At 43.1% G+C, this 17,177-nt stretch overlaps 1 protein-coding gene across 1 annotated transcript in view; it reads right to left on the reverse strand.

Annotated features, from left to right (window-relative positions):
• itga3b (integrin, alpha 3b) overlaps positions 1 to 17,177 on the reverse strand; it is a 58,472-nt gene that overhangs the window by 26,932 nt on the left and 14,363 nt on the right. The window contains exons 2-6 of the mRNA XM_041878421.2: positions 3,241 to 3,368; positions 2,034 to 2,116; positions 1,017 to 1,266; positions 704 to 802; positions 137 to 341 (exon numbers count right to left, since the gene is read on the reverse strand). Of these exons, the coding sequence (XP_041734355.2) occupies positions 137 to 341; positions 704 to 802; positions 1,017 to 1,266; positions 2,034 to 2,116; positions 3,241 to 3,368 (765 nt within the window). The remainder of the gene's footprint in view (positions 1 to 136; positions 342 to 703; positions 803 to 1,016; positions 1,267 to 2,033; positions 2,117 to 3,240; positions 3,369 to 17,177) is intronic.

Here is a 17,177-nt window from a genome sequence, read left to right on the forward strand (position 1 = left end):
TCTTCTCAAAAGATTAGCATATGCTATTATTTTGCCTTTGTTTTGATTCTGACTGCTAGATAATCAAGCTATTGGCATATGGAACACTGAGAGACCCACTAATGCTGGGGATTTCCTATGGACGGTGGTGACATACTTGTCATTGTCGAGGTCGGTGACAGCTAGGCTGTTCCCAAAGTACGAGCCCACTTGTTCTCCTGGGATGATGAACTCGGTCACCAGCTCTGTGTTGCCCTTCTTAGCCAGCATCACTGAGCCCTTGGATTCATCTCTGGGAGACCCCGTCACTACCGTGAAGTCGTCTCGACTCAGCAGCTTCCTGTCCTCATAGACAGAGTAACCTGTGGTGTTAAAACAACATTAAAACAATGTTGTAACAACGTTACAGTACCATTTATGGTAGGTAGGCCTAATCATTGGCCTTAAATCTTTCAACACAAAGGTCAAAGGTAACTTCCTGTGACACAATTGCCACTATGCTAAACAGAGCGCCGCCATCTAGATAGCATCGGTAGTTCCTCTTTCTAGTTCTCTTTCAAGACATACATTCAAAGAGATGTTTATCTTTCTGAATGGGGGAGTGGTTATGTTTGAGAGCATTTTGAAATGAAAGAGCATGAGACTCTCCCTTACAGTAGGCTTCCTAGTCTACCCTGTTAATCCAGAAATGGCTCTACTAGCCAGGTCAATGATAGAGCCATACCCATGTAGCTGTATCGTCTGTTCAGTTGCCCAAAGTCTTTGTCAGTTGAGTCCCACGAGTTTCCTGGATCAGGGTCTCGCCACGTTACATGAACGTTGCCTAGGTAACAAAGACAAAAGAGAACAATACAGTTTCACATTCATTTTTAAGCTTACAGAATAAGCCTTGTTTAATATGTTACGTCTAGTCTATGAGACCAGGCTGTACAGAAGAAGCCTTGTTTACTATGTTACGTCTAGTCTATGAGACCAATCTGTACAGAAGAAGTCATGAGGCTGCAACTCTTTCTCTTTGAACTCCTTTTGCTGCCCACCTTGCCACACGTAGCTTCCCACTGAGCCGATGTAGACGTCCGTGTCGGTCATGCCCCCCGAGATGCCCATGTTGCACAAGCCCTCCAGCTCCACATCAAAGTTGGGGTTGCACACCTCGTAGCTGTAGGCCTGCCACTCATCGTTGGGGTCGAAGGTCAGGTCATTGCCCCTGACGTAGCACTTCCCCACCATCCGCCGCTGCTCCTCAATGCCCCCCGGCACCACCTTCACGTAGCGGTGCCCACACGCCTGGACACGAATTAGACATTACAATGCAGGAGTGCTATTTTGTTCTAGTAGTGGTATAGTTGAGTCAATTTCACATTTGTTTTACAGTTGCAGGTGTAATAAGATGCGTTTGCTGTAAAACCTTAGTGCATATGTCAAATGTAGGGTAGGGCTGCTCATTTGAATTTCCTGTCTTTATATGTCAATTAAAATGTAGTTTTTGTATTTAATATTATATCTTTATTGACCAAACAACAACCTTTTATTCCCATACTGTTGCATTGTGGCCATATCACTGTAGTAAATCATGAACTGTCAGTGCAGCTGAACACTGCGTCACAGTGGACATATGCAGACCCAATACATTGTCAGACAGCAGGCCACAGAGACTCTGAATATGTGACCTGTGTACTAACTTACTAGTGTTTTTCATACTGCGTGTATATAGTGTATTGTGTTTGTTTATTTGTATGCAGATTTCACAAAAATGAATTTCTATGTAAATGGACAATAAAGTATATTGTATCATATATTGTATCGTATCTAGTGTCAAAGCCTATGCTTTATCTATGGTTTTTAATTGACCTTATCTTACACTCACTTGGCTAGCCTTATCATGAACAAACTTGACGTCCATAACTCAAACTTTTGCATAAATCATGAATTGATGTCACTGTCAAAGACAGATTTGTGCGAAAATGTGAGTTATAAGCGTCTAGTATCTCAAGATAGGAGATGGTCCACTTTCAATGAGGAAAGAGAACCAGAGGGTGTTGTCCCACTCTCACCAGCACTCGGCCCCCTGGCAGGTCTCTCTGGCTGGCCACGGTCACTCCCAGCCACATCCCCTCCACCATCTCAGACGAGTCCGCTGTGGGAGACACACGTCACACTCATTGCTTTAAAGGGCAATTGTTCATGCTTTATGGTAAATAGAAGCATAAAGCTGTTAGATGTTGTCTTCTGTGACTGTTAATTATATATATTGTCATGACCGTACAGTCACGTCAGAAGTGATCAATACAAAGTTACTGGTATTTTATGTAATTAAAAGATTATAAAGCTTCCATATTTACTTTTTTTTTACACTTCCATGAAAAGTGGCAACAGAGCAGACGTACATACGGCAATGTCTGACTGTTATTTGAAACTTAACGTTCCAACTGAACAAACCCCAAAATATAACAACAGGACGATCATCATGAAAGTAAGACACCTAGCAACAAAAACAGCAGCATTCTCATCCAATGTGGATCAAGCCTGAACAAGTGTAAACCACAAAAATTTACAGAGACTGACTAACATCAAAAGTACATTATCATTCTTACTTTCAGCCTCTGAGGCTATAAATGCCTCCTAGGTGAGTCAGTCTACCATAACCTTTAATTAAGACTAATTCAATATGTTCCTATTTGGAGCATGTCTTTCAGAAATGACAGAGGTTAATATATGTTGGTTGGGCGTAGCAAATCAGGGCACAGATAAGGGTTTGGGAAGCAGGGGAATTTGTTCAATTTGATTGTTTGACAAGTCTACCTTTGGGAGCAGGAGGTATTCTGCTTGGTCTGGAATAAGTATGAGATAGCTCGACCTTGATATCAAATACAGGCTATCCTACAGTGTTTTTTTATTTATTATTTTACATACAGCGCAGTGCCAGAAACTGATCTGAGTATTGTTAACAGATTACTCAATAAAGACAATAAATGCTTTGGCAAATTTGTATGGATTGTTTTTGAAATTTTGAAAGCATTGAAAATCCCACATAGAAAATTCCACTCAAGGGGGAATCCCCACTCAGGTGAGTGAACCCAGTCTCCACTGTAACAAATGACATACAAAGCATAATTCAGTGGTTATAACAAACAAACCCTTATCTAACCACCTAAAAAGCCCTTCTCTACCATCCCAACCAAGCCCAATGTCACCCATTCAACCAGGATAACTCTTTCATATGGAGAGGACACTGTAGTGACAGTGAGTGCCAGTGCTTACTGGAGCTGACCAAGTCCATCCTTTCACAGTCGTTGAGCTCTGTGGTGACGGGGCAGGAGTAGATGGCGCCCGTCTCATTGACGTTCCTCAGAGCCAGTGCTTTCTCCTTGGGTGCTCCTGATAGGAGACTGAGTACAGACAGACATGCAGACAGAAGATAACAGCTTAAATCACAGTAATTTCCTGTTTCCTGAGACTATATAACAGAGACATAACTTCTGTTAGGTTTATAATATATATAGACTACTGTATATCAACATAGGGAACATAGGCATTCATGACAGGAACTATAATTCATGGATATTCATGATTAGGAACTATCACTCTAGGAAGTCAGAACTATTTGATACAGGAACTATTTGATACAGCAAAAACATTATTGTTCATCTTGTACAACAACTTGGGACACGTAGCTAGAGACATTTTACCTCACTTAATAATTTGGTCAGCCCGACCATGTCTTCCCCTCAACCACCCACAAAGCCTCTGGGCTGGGAGAGAGCAACCACATTACCTTTAAAATAACTCAGAGGGATGAGATCAGAGAGTGGGGGAGCCAGAGCGTGAACTGTGAACCGTGGTACAAGTCTGGACGCAACAGACAGCAGCTTAGGGAGTCAACCCTGTCTTTTTCTTCACTCACCCAGACAGCCACAACATTAGCACCAGGGTAAAAAAGCTGTGAAGCAGCCAGCGTTATCTACAAGGGAACCGAACCTGGCTAGCTGCAGCTTTCACAGTCAGCACACGATTTATCAAGCCTAATTTGTATAAATTAAGTAAGTATGTATGTATGAGGTACATTTGTATGAAATATGGTTAGCGATTAGCTAAGATGCTAACAATGAATCAATGTTGTCAATGAAGAAATAAAGAACTGAGGTGACTATCTGTTGTGAACATTCACAGCTCAATGGTCAAAATGTACTACTCTATTGCTGAATTTGGGTAATGTTACTGGCACAACTCTCTGACATCAACAGGAATACAGTGAGTCAAGTGTTTTTGGTGCCTAATATTCCCTGGAACCAGGTGGTGAGAGAACAAGGGAAGAGTTAAAACTCAAGTCTCACACCCATGTAAATATCAAGTCTCACACCCATGTAAATATCAAGTCTCACACCCATGTCAATATCAGGGCTCATACCTCACTGAGAAGTAAAAGTAAATACATTGCACTGTGGAGAGATAAGAGTCGTCCCAGAAGAAATACAGCCTTCCTTCAAGGAGAGTGCTTTATGTTGAGAAATACTACTAACAAAGCATCTGTCAAAGAGAGTTTCTAAGTAAATGTCTGAAGCTTTTGAGGGGAGTGGCAGGATTTCATTTGAGGTATAGGCATTTGAAGGGAGGAAGAGATAGTCCAGGTGAATATTTCAAAGATGTCCAGACGTGATAAAAATGACTCAGATAACATATTACAGTACACCTTGTGAGGCATACTGGTGAGAACATTAAGGGGTGGTTTGTGTATATAAAGTGGGCTAGAGTGGAGATTGTGGACCGTGTGCCTGGCACCACCACAGGCCTCAGTGTTTATTCACTTACCACAACAGCTAGCTAACCTTCTCACCCGCCCATATCAGGCAACCTTATTGCTTATCAATATATGCCATTTCCCAGACACTTTTATCCAAAGCAACTTACAGTCATGTGTGCACACAGTTTACATGGGTGGCCCTGGGAATTGAACCCACAATCCTGGCATTATAAGCGCCATGCTCTACCAACTGAGCCATACAGGACCACATTAGAAAGGTGAACGCTAACAGAAGTCTACACATAACACTTAGGCCTATACTATGTCATACACCGGCCAAGGGGTTTTTCCTGGTCGTGTGACCTGAGCAGGGAAAACCTCCTGTCCCATGTCATACAGCGACAATGAACAGAAGTCTCCCACTACTAAATGGACCAAGGTAATTCAGCCCACATAAGACTATACAATAAAGATGGCCCTGAAAGAGATATAAAGACAGATTACTGGTGCAAGGGTATCCTACTCCCAACCATTACAGGAAGTAGGACTGGCATCCCCTCTCCCAAGAGCATGGCTCTGACATACTTGAGCTAGAACAGCAATCACTGCCTTATCTGAAACACGTACGGGAGGCAATTATCCCTCCTTTCTTCTGATGTGCATTATCAGCCATTAATCAATTACCTTGCCTTGGTGATGACAACCGGGGCCAATGTGACCCAGGTCTGCACAGTGTGCCTGACACTGTGCATCTTACTGGTGCTTATGACAAGTGCTCCCACACACAGTAGGCGCCTTAGGGAGGCAGAGAGACCTTGGCTCTGGTGGTCACTCAGTAGCCAGGCTTTATCTGAGATTTCACAGACGGTTGGAGGACCGGGACCACTGACAGATACATGGGGAATCAAGGCTGTTGTAGGACCCAGCATTAGGTTTAAAGGAAGGAGAGGAGAGGCCCATTATGCAGCAATTATGTGTGTGTGTGTGTGTGTGTGTGTGTGTGTGTGTGTGTGTGTGTGTGTGTGTGTGTGTGTGTGTGTGTGTGTGTGTGTGTGTGTGTGTGTGTGTGTGTGTGTGTGTGGACGTGTTTAACTATTCTTGTGGGGATCATAAGTCCCCACAAGAATAGTAAACAAACAAAAATTTCACCAACTGGGGACATTTTGTTGGTCACCACGAGGTCAAATGCTATTTCTAGAGGGTTTAGGGTTAAGGTTAGAATTAGTGTTAGGGTTAGAATTACGTTAAGGGTTAGGGTTAGGAGCTAGGGATAGTTTTAGGGTTAGGGTAAGGGTAAGAATACGGGTTAGGGTTAGGGTTAGGGTTAGGTTTAGGGTTAGGGGTTAGGGAAAATAGGATTTTGAATGGGACTGAATTGTGTGTCCCCACAAGGTTAGCTGTACAATACTGTGTGTGTGTGTGTGTGTGTGTGTGTGTGTGTGTTTTCTGTGTGTTTCTGTGTGTGTGTGCGCGTGCGTGTGTGCGTGTCTGTTTGAAGAGTCAGACACCTATGTGTGCCTTTGTGTGTGTGTCCACACACTGGAATGTGCAGTAGCTTGTTTGAACATATGTCTGGCTGCTAAATCTTGAGACAAGGCCACCCAATGACTTATTCAACTGAAAAGTTACACCAAGTGTGAAAACAAGGACTTATGGATAAAGTCCTTTATAAATGTCAAATATGGGGCTTGCTATTCCTGTGGGAAAACTCAACACCATTTACATGGATTAGCCGACCTCGACAATACCCGGGCGACAATAGAGTTATAAAACAGTATGAAACAGGCAAAGAAGGAACCAGGCTGACCTTTGCACATTGTGAGAAGGTAAACAAAACAATACACAAAACACTAGATTCATTATTGTTGTCCAAAGCTGTGAGGAATTGGGGCACAGAGTTTGCCAACTGCTTATCTGGGAAATGGAACTGCTAGTACAGCACACTACTGAACAATACTGGATCAGTTTGACCTCATTCACAGACACATGTCCCCACAAAATGGAATTTTCTCACTATCCCTCATCTCCAGTACTGCAGCACGTGGGTCACCTTTTGTTTATTTTGGCAATTCAACCCTGCTGCTTGACAGACTTCTCACCCATAACAATTCTCACATGTAGACCACAGGAGGTTGGTGGCACCTTACTTGGGGAGGACAGGCTCGTGGTAATGGCTGAAGCGGAATAGGTGAAATGGCCTCAAACACATGTTTGATTCCATTCCATTCGCTCCATTCCAGCCATTATTATAAGCCGTCCCCCTGTTTTTGAAAGTCCCCTTAGACAACATCGAGGAAATATAAATAGAGTCAAAGTTACTAATCTGTTGCATTTAACCTCTACGGGATCGTAAAACTGAAGCGTTACAGATTCCGTATAGGGGATGGTTGAGCTAACGTGCGCTAATGTGATTAGCAAGACTGTTGTAAGTAACTGCAAACTTTCCAGGACATAAACATGTCTTCATTTTTAATCTAACTGCACTGTCCAATTTATAGTAGCTATTACAGTGAAAAGAGTGCACAACAACAAAAAACAGGCGCCTCACAGGTCCTAACTGGCAGCTTCATTAAATAGTACCCGCAAAACACCGGTCTCAACTTCCACAGCGAAGAGGCGACTCCGGGATGCTGACCTTCTAGGCAGAGTTGCAAAGAAAAATCCATATCTCTGACTGTCAATCTTAATCTTTTCTTTTTATTGGCCAGTTGGAGATATGGCTTTTTCTTTGCAACATTGTAATGTATTTGTCCTCTTGCTCAGTTGTGCACCGGGGCCTCCCACTCCTCTTTCTATTCTGGTTAGAGACAGTTTGCGCTGTTCTGTGAAGGGAGTAGTACACAGCGTTGTACGAGATCTTCCGTTTCTTGGCAATTTCTCTCATGGAATAGCCTTCATTTCTCAGAACAAGAATAGACTGACGAGTTTTAGAAGAAAGTTATTTGTTTCTGGCCATTTTGAGCCTGTAATCGAACCCACAATTGCTGATGCTCCAGATACTCAACTAGTCTCAAGAAGGCCAGTTTTATTGCTTCTTTAATCAGCACAACAGTTTTCAGCTGTGCTAACATAATTGCTAAAGGGTTTTCTAATGATCAATTAGCCTTTTAAAATGATAAACTTGGATTAGCAAACACAACGTGCCATTGGAACACAGGACTGATGGTTGCTGATAATGGGCCTATGTACGCCTATGTAGATATTCCATAAAAAATCAGCCGTTTCCAGCTACAATAGCCATTTACAACATTAACAATGTCTACACTGTATTTCTGATCAATTTTATGTTATTGTAATGGACAAAAGGACATTTCTAAGTGACCCCAAACTTTTGAACGGTAGTGTACATTCAGTAATCTTGCTCTGATTTGTCATCCTAAGGGTCCCAGAGATAAAATGTAACATAGTTTTGTTTCATAAAATCCATTTTTATATTCAAATGTAGGAACTGGGTTCTGCAGTTTGAACCCATGCTGTCTCTGGCTCCACACCCACCCCGCCCGGCCATCTAGATATGTGAAAGTTAGTGTATAAGCTAATGAACCATCATGAATGACATTCCTGGGAGTGTGTAAACTTACATTTTGTATTACCATATCATTTTTGTATGTTCTCTATAGTTATGTACTTGAAAATGTATCAATTGACCAATTCGGCACATTTGGGCAGACATGATACAAAATTGTCCAGTATTGCAATGTTTCACTGGATCAATCTGAAACTTTGCATACACACTGCTGCCATCTAGTGGCCAAGATCTAAATTGTGCCTAAACTGCAATATTATCTTGTGTCCTTTCTCTTGCATTTCAAAGATGATTAAAAAAAACTTTAAAAAGCATGTTGTTTTGTTTGTATTATCTTTTACCAGATCTAATGTGTTATATTCTCCTACATTAATTTCACATTTCCACAAACTTCAAAGTGTTTCCTTTCAAATGGTATAAGGAATATGCATATCCTTGCTTCAGGTCCTGAGCTACAGGCAGTTAGATTTGGAAATGTCATTTAAGGCGAAAAATTGACCGGTGGCGCTGTTTCCCCTTTCATCTTTAAGGAATAGGCTACATAAAAGAAATGTGACAACCACAAAACATACTTTGTAAAGAAAGTAGCTATCCTTATTGATGATATATTACACACAACACTCAATATATTATTAATATATAATATATAATAATAAATATATCTCTCAATATAAAACATCTACTGTATTCTGTAAGCAGCTGAGCTCAAAAACAATGTCATGTTCTCTATTCTTGAACTTCACTCACTGATGTTCTCTCTCTTAATCAAAATGAAACAATATGGCCACCCATATTTCCCACTCTGCTCATCACCTTTTAATAAACAGTCTCAACTCTCTCTCTGGATCAGGAACAAGGAGGTTGGAGCTGCATTCCAACTCAAAGGACATGTTGAAATGTGCCCCTCTGGCCTGCCTTAACCAAACATTTGCTATAGATCACAAGGTGCATCGCCTCCGCATTCTTGACATGTAGGGCTCTACTCAATCTGTAAAACTGAAGCGTTACAGATTCCGCGATAGAAATGTAAAGGTCATTTCAGATTGAACCGACACATGCAGCGTTTACCGTGAATACAGTCTCCACTAAAGCGGGAACGTTGCCTTTAAATTTCAATCACACTGTAAAGCCGAACTTCCGCGATGTGGATTGAATAAAGTAAAATAGAGTAAAATAAGTTGAAAAGAGAAGGAGTGAATGAATGAATCACATTCTTATCAAACGGTTGAAATAATGTGATAACATTTTCCACAAAGAGTCGCTGAGTCACAAATGACCATTCTATGCCAGACTTCCATACGACAAGGTGTCATCTTAGAACAGAGGAGGGAGAAAGAAGAGAGGAGTAGAGAAGAGAGGGGAGAAGGAGAGGGCTAGAGAAAGGCAAAGAGAGAGGAGAAGGGTGAGAGAGGACAGAGCAGCTACGTCTGGTAAGACGAGGGGCAGGGTTGTGGGTCTATTTGTCAATAACTGCTGGTGCGCGATGTCTAATATTAAAGAAGTCTCAAGGTATTGCTCGCCTGAGGTAGAGTACCTCATGATAAGCTGTAGACCACACTATCTACCAAGAGAGTCTATTTATCACCACAAACTGACGCTGGCACTAAGACCGCACTCAACGAGCTGTATAAGGCCATAAGCAAGCGGCACTCCAAGTGGCAGGGGACTTTAATGCAGGAAAACTTAAATCCGTTTTACCTAATTTCTACCAGCATGTCACATGTGCAACCAGAGGAAAAAAAACTTTAGACCATCTTTACTCCACACACAGAGACGCATACAAAGCTCTCCCTCACCCTCCATTTGGCAAATCTGACCATAATTCTATCCTCCTGATTCCTGCTTACAAGCAAAAACGAACAGGAAGTACCAGTGCTCAATACGGAAGTGGTCAGATGACACGGATGCTACGCTACAGGACTGTTTTTCTAGCACAGACTGGAATAAGTTCTGTGATTCATCCAATGGCATTGAGGAATATACCACCTCAGTCACCGGCTTCATCAATAAGTGCATCGACGACGTCGTCCCCAAAGTGACCGTATGTACATATCCCAACCAGAAGCCATGGATTACAGGCAACATCCGCACCGAGCTAAAGGCTAGAGCTGCCGCTTTCAAGGAGTGGGACACTAATCCGGACGCTTATAAGAAATACCGCTATGCCGTCAAACGAACCATCAAACAGGCAAAGCGTCAATACAGGACTAAGATTGAAACCTACTACACTGGCTCGTCGGATGTGGCAGGGCTTGCAAACTATTACGAACTACAAAGGGAAACCCAGCTGCGAACTGCCCAGTGACACAAGCCTACCAGACGAGCTAAATGCCTTTTATGCACACTTCGAGGCAAGCAACACGGAAGCATGCATGAGAGCACCAGCTGTTCCGGATGACTATGTGATCACACGCTCCGTAGGCGATGTAAGTAAGACCTTTAAACAGGTCAATATTCACAAGGCCGCTGGTCCAGACGGATTACCAGGGCGTGTACTCAGAGCATGCGCGGACCAACTGGCAAGTGTCTTGACTGACATTTTCAACCTCTCTCTGACCGAGTCTGTAATACCTACATGTTTCAAGCAGACCACCATAGTCCCTGTGCCCAAGAATGTGAAGGTAACCTGCCTAAATGACAACCGCACCGTAGCACTCACGTCAGTAGCCATGAAATGCTTTGAAAGGCTGGTCATGGCTCACATCAACATCATCATCCTGGAAACCCTAGACCCACTCCAATTCGCATACCGCCCCAACAGATCCACAGATGACGCCATCTCAATCGCACTCCACACTGCCCTTTCCCACCTGGACAAAAGGAACACCTATGTGAGAATGCTGTTCATTGACTACAGCTCAGCGTTCAACACCATAGTGCCCACAAAGTTCATCACTAATTTAAGGACCCTGGGACTAAACATCTCCCTCTGCAACTGGATCCTGGACTTCCTGACGGGCCGCCCCCAGGTGGTAAGGGTAGGCAACAACACACCTGCCACGCTGATCCTCAACACCGGGGCCCCTCAGGGGTTAGTGCTTAGTCCCCTCCTGTACTGCCTGTTCACCCACAACTGCGTGGCCAAGCACGACCAACACCATCATTAAGTTTGCTAATGACACAACAGTGGTACTCCTGATCACTGACAACGATGAGACAACCTATAGGGAGGAGGTCAGAGACCTGGAAGTGTGGTGCCAGGACAACAACCTCTCCCTCAATGTGAGCAAGACAAAGGAGATAATCGTGGACTACAGGAAAAGGAGGGACGAACAGGCCCCCATTAACATCGACGGGGCTGTAGTGGAGAGGGTCGAGAGTTTGAAAGTTCCTTGGTGTCCACATCACCAACAAACTATCATGGTCCAAACACACCAAGACAGTCGTGAAGAGGGCACGACAACACCTTTTCCCCCTCAGGAGACTGAAAAGATTTGGCATGGGTCCCCAGATACTCAAAAGGTTCTACAGCTGCACCATCGAGAACATCCTGACCGGTTGCAACACCGCCTGGCGCTACAGAGGGTAGTGTGTACGGCCCAATACATCACTGGGGGAAAGCTTCCTGCCATCCAGGACCTATATACAAGGCGGTGTCAGAGGAAGGCCCAAAAAATTGTCAAAGACTCCTGTCACCCAAGTCATAGACTGTTCTCTCTGCTACCACACGGCAAGCGGTACCAGAGCGCCAAGTCTAGGTCCAAAAGGCTCCTTAACAGCTTCTAACCCCAAGCTATAAGACTGCTGAACAATTAATCAAATGGCCACCCGGAATATTTACATTATTTACACTGCTGCTCCTCGCTGTTTATTATCTATGCATAGTCACTTTACCCCTACCTACATGTACAAATTACCTCGACTAACCTGTACCCCCGCACATTGACTCGGTACTGGTACCCCCTGTATATAGCCTCGTTACTGTTATGTCATTTTATTGTGTTCATTTTTATTGTATTTTTTACTTTAGTTTATTTAGTAAATATTTTCTTAACTCTATTTCTTGAACTGCATTGTTGGTTAAGGGCTTGTAAGTAAGCATTTCACGGTAAGGTCTACACCTGTTGTATTCGGCGCATGTGACAAATACAATTTGATTTGATTTGATTTGAGAGAGGGGGGGGAGGAGGCGATGGGGGAAAATGAGAGGGGAGCGGAGAGGAAGAGAAGAATAGAGGGGAGAGAGAACTGCATAGCCAGACAAAGGAGAAAGTGACACTACAAGCAAGGTGGAGGGTGTCTTGTTTTGGTAAACAGTCCTCTGTCTTCCAGACACCTAAGCCAACACACTTCCAGTCGTACCCCTACAACACGTTGGAATGGGGCCATATAATCTCCTTCAGTGGCCAACCGCTACCGACTCTCTCCTTCCTCAGCCTCAAATCAAACTTCTTACGGCCTTTGAGTACCTGGGAGAAGACATCATTCTGTGGAAGAAGATCCTACTACAGTCTACAGCCACAAAAATAGTTTAAATTGATGGGGTTATTTCTCCTGTTCATCTGAATGCTGCAAAATAATTCAAAGACAAAGTGAGTCCAGGCTCCACACAGTGCCAAAGAGACAGGTCTACAAAAGAGCATAGCTCCTGTCAGGGTGGATCCATCTCTCCCCAGTCTAAACAGTGGCGTGATAAGGCATGACCCAGGTCTGGTGGAGATAGATGATAGCCATCGGCCCAGCTGGACTGGCACCCTGCCCAAAGGAGGTGTGAGTGGGGGTGTGTGTACGCATGATTGCATGCGTGTGTGTGCTAATGCATGTGCCTGTGTTGTGTGTGTATGTGCATGCGTGAGTGTTTGTGCGTGCCTGTGTGTGCGTGCATGCATGTATATGCAGGTGATTGTTCACCCGTCTAGATAATCGCAGGGAACCTGTTCGTCATGGGGACCAATAGCAGGTCTGAGATCAGGTTTACAGGGACCGCATGGCGTTGAGGTTTACATGATAACCCAGTGTTCACTGCCAACCAGTGACGTGCAGTCAGGGTAGTAGGCAGGGTACGCAGGGTAGGTAGTGCTTACCATGTGATAATCTAATAAAAAAAGCTGTTATGAAAAGCCAAATAATTATTTTTGGTTATCTAATGTTTTTTTCTCAATGATTCTGGTGGTTGTTTTGCAAAAAATCTCAAAATGTGCTAAAACTGCATCAGAACCTCAGGAAAGGCACCAGGGCATTCATGCTTTCCTTTCCAGCCATTCAAATACATTCAAATCGTTGACGCCGTGGCTGATCTTGAGTCCAGTCACTGTTAATGGACAGGGTCAGCATAGGCGTCGCTGCTTCGCCTAGCTTAAAGTAGCTTCATTGAGGCGATTTCATATTTTGCGCATGCATATTGCCTAAACATGTTGCGTGGGTATTGCCTAGGGTAAGCTGTGTACATTTGGGCGTGTCTACATAATTTGGCGCTCGTTTCCCTTGAACTGAACAAAGCTAGCTAGCTAGCAAAAACAATCTGACAAATGGACACTATTGCACCTCAAACTATTTTCCATATAAATGGGGTAGTAATACTGAATTTAATGTAACGTACTGTTTGGAAAATCAGAGTTGAAGAGTGGAACGTCAACTATAATTAAAGTTAAGACCAGACAGAGGCAGCATACAGGAGCTCTACACACAAGACGTGACATGACAGGCAACCACCATGACACCATCTCCCTCACTGCTAGCTGTCAGGTAGGCGAACAGCGAGTACTGGACTGTCCACTTACCTGAAACATCATTACCCATTAATACTTTTTACCCAGACTTTTACACATCTTAGACGTTTACTTTTACTTTGTGGACGTAATGGGAATGGGAATTACTTTTTGTGTCAGTGTGAAAATGGAACCAAAGGAGGCCTTGGGGATGTGTCTCCCTGCTGTGTGCATGCAACATAATGGACACTGTGTTCTGCTTTGACTTCTACAACGCTGTCACGAGAGGTTCACCAGATGAATGGACTTAATTTCCAAGTAAAGGTAGGCCTAAATGCATTTTCCTTTGCAATTTGCAGGTTCAGCTACTGTTGAGTCATGAGAACAGACAACATCCCTTTGAATGCATTTGATTTATCAAGCAAGAATATTGTTTTGATTAAACACCCTTTTCAGTCATTTCGATTGTTGATATGGAAATTTCATTAGAACCTTATGTATTATGTGTGTGTAATTATGTGTGTGTAATGATATTTTGCATAATAATATTATTATGTGTGTATGTGTGTGTGTGTTTGCACACGCGGCACATTGGAAGACTTGTAAATCCATTATGAAAGGCTATGGAGTTTGCGTTGCGAATTATTCGGATGAAATGTGTCCATATATTGGTATTTTAGTGGCACCTATCAGTTGCAACTGTGGATGCTACATCAGTCTATAGCTGAGCTGAGTTGAGCAGTGTGTTATTTTTTCGGAAAATATCATATATGCCGCCATGGGAGGCTATCTATTGTGTTTCTTGGCTACATTGTATTTATATTAGGTGAACATTTTTGTCAATTTCAGGTTAATATCCTATGTCACTCTGGTTGTTGGGGCTATCTGTTGTATGGTGAACTTGAGATTCATCAAGATATATTTGTGAGTAAATCTGGCTTTGATAATAGCCAGTGCTTACCCAGCAGCGACCTCACTGCACGTCACTCCTGCCAACCATGCAGCTCTTACTGAATGACTCTAAAGAGTGCCACTGACATTGAGTTGGCGGCAGACAAAACCAAGACACAGCAAACAACACAACAACTAGATAGATAGTGTATACAAAGAGCAAGGTGCCTCACCTGCATTGTGACAGTACCAGTGTGTGGGCCTTGAAGAATAAACCAATTACATTATAGACGAGCAATACGACCAGATCGATTCCTGGAAAATGTTGTCGTTTGACCCGCTAAGCTAATAAATGGGGTAGTAATACTGAATTTAGCTCGACTCAATTAGCAGATTCGATTTTGCATTAGAACAAGGGGAACAAGGTTTAAAATCTATTTATCTCTTTGTAATGGTGTAATGACTGCTTTGAAAGAGCAGTAATGTTGAAATGCTAGCTACAGGAATACACAGTCCGACTCCACCCTGACTGGAAAGGGACATCTGTATCCTGTCCTCACTTGAGATGAAACGCTGTGTGTGTGTGTGTGTGTTTGTGTGTGTGTGTGTGTGTGTGTGTGTGTGTGTTTGTTTGTTTGTGAGTAGGTGGGTGGGTGGGTGGCTGAGAGAGAGAGAGATAGGAATATGTATGAAAAAAAATTGTATGCACTCACTAACTGTAAGTCGCTCTGGATAAGAGCGTCTGCTAAATGAATAAAATGTAAATGTAAAATGAATACTTATTTTCTGTGTGGGGGAGGGCTATTTGAACACAATATTCTCTGTAATTGATGTATTTTCAGCAAATACCTGTCTTTTCTTTGAACGCACACACCCTTGCATTCAGAAAACCCACGAGGGTACACTTTGCTATCGGAATATTCACTGTGTGCACACCTAGCTGTTAGCACATTCTTTGTGCACACACACATAGCTTTCAGATGAGTCTTGACAAGGCAAACAGTTTAGTTGAAACAGGCTAGTTGAAACACCTGCTGCCTCTGGAACTGTGGTTGGTTGGCAGACAAACATGCCTCCAACATTATTCATCTCCTATGATGCACTAGGTATCATTACTGACTTAGTTGACTTGTTCCTTCCAGATCCCAGTGAAGCAAAGGTCCTCAACATCATGAGTACATTGAAAATACACAAAAGCACTCACATTATTTAATGGAATTACCCTATGCAGATAGGAAACACTGACATCATGCTACTTCCACCAGATATGAAAGTGATGAAATAATAAATGCACTCAGTAGTGTGTTCATTAACTTTGTGAATGATCCCTGGATGGGGGGCAGGTAGCTTAGTGGTTAAGAGCGTTGTGCCAGTAACCGAAAGGTTGCTGGTTCTAATCCCCGAGCCAACTAGGTGAAAAATCTGTTGATGTGCCCTTGAGCAAGGCACTTAACCCTAATTGCTCCTGTAAGTCGCTCTGGATAAGAGCGTCTGCTAAACGACAAAAAAAAAAAAAATGGTGGCTAGTGGTGAACCACCTACTAATAGTAGTTGTTGTGGCTGAAATACAGCTTCTCATTCAAAAACTAGAAGTGATAGCAGGATATAGTTAAAATAACATAATATTTTGAAGGTAAATGCTAGTTTTCTTGCAACCAAAAACCAGCCAAAGATCTTTTTGAACTTAGTAAACCCACTGAACACAAGAAGGGGTCTAGATCAAATTTCAGCTAGATATCTCCAGGCTAGCTGACTGCCACTGACGCTAGGTTGCGGAGGGGAGAGTTGGCCAAGCATTTTGTTTGCTTTCCCGTCTCACTTCTTCTCTAGTCTTCTCTAGTCTTTCCAGAGGCACTTTTCACATCACTCCGCTGGTCAAACATCGCTCTTCACAATGGTGTCAGACATTTTAGACAACATTCCAGGAAACACTTGGATATGCATACAAGGCAATGGACACGTCCCAAATGGCACCCTATTCCCTATATAGTGCACTATATAGGCAATAGGGTGCAATTTAGGACGCATCCAATGAGTGAACGCCGGGGATACAGGAAATTAATGAATGCATCATTGGGATCAATGTCAACAATGCCGCGAGGGGTCCATCTAATCGGACAGGAAATACATGTTAAGAATAAGTGTGTTTTAATACGGTGCTGTACATCACAGGAGGAAATGACACACTATCCCCCTGACACGGAACAAAGACATGTTTGAGGAAAAGTTCATGTTAGGCTTCGCTTGACTGGAACATTGAATAACTCTGTCTGGTTTCTCTTTCACACAGTCACAGACCTGCATACGTCTACGCACGCACGCGCATAGGCCTACACAGACACACACACACACACACACACACACACACACACACACACACACACACACACAC

This window comes from Coregonus clupeaformis, chromosome 1 (assembly GCF_020615455.1).
Source record: "Coregonus clupeaformis isolate EN_2021a chromosome 1, ASM2061545v1, whole genome shotgun sequence".
NCBI lineage: Eukaryota > Metazoa > Chordata > Actinopteri > Salmoniformes > Salmonidae > Coregonus > Coregonus clupeaformis.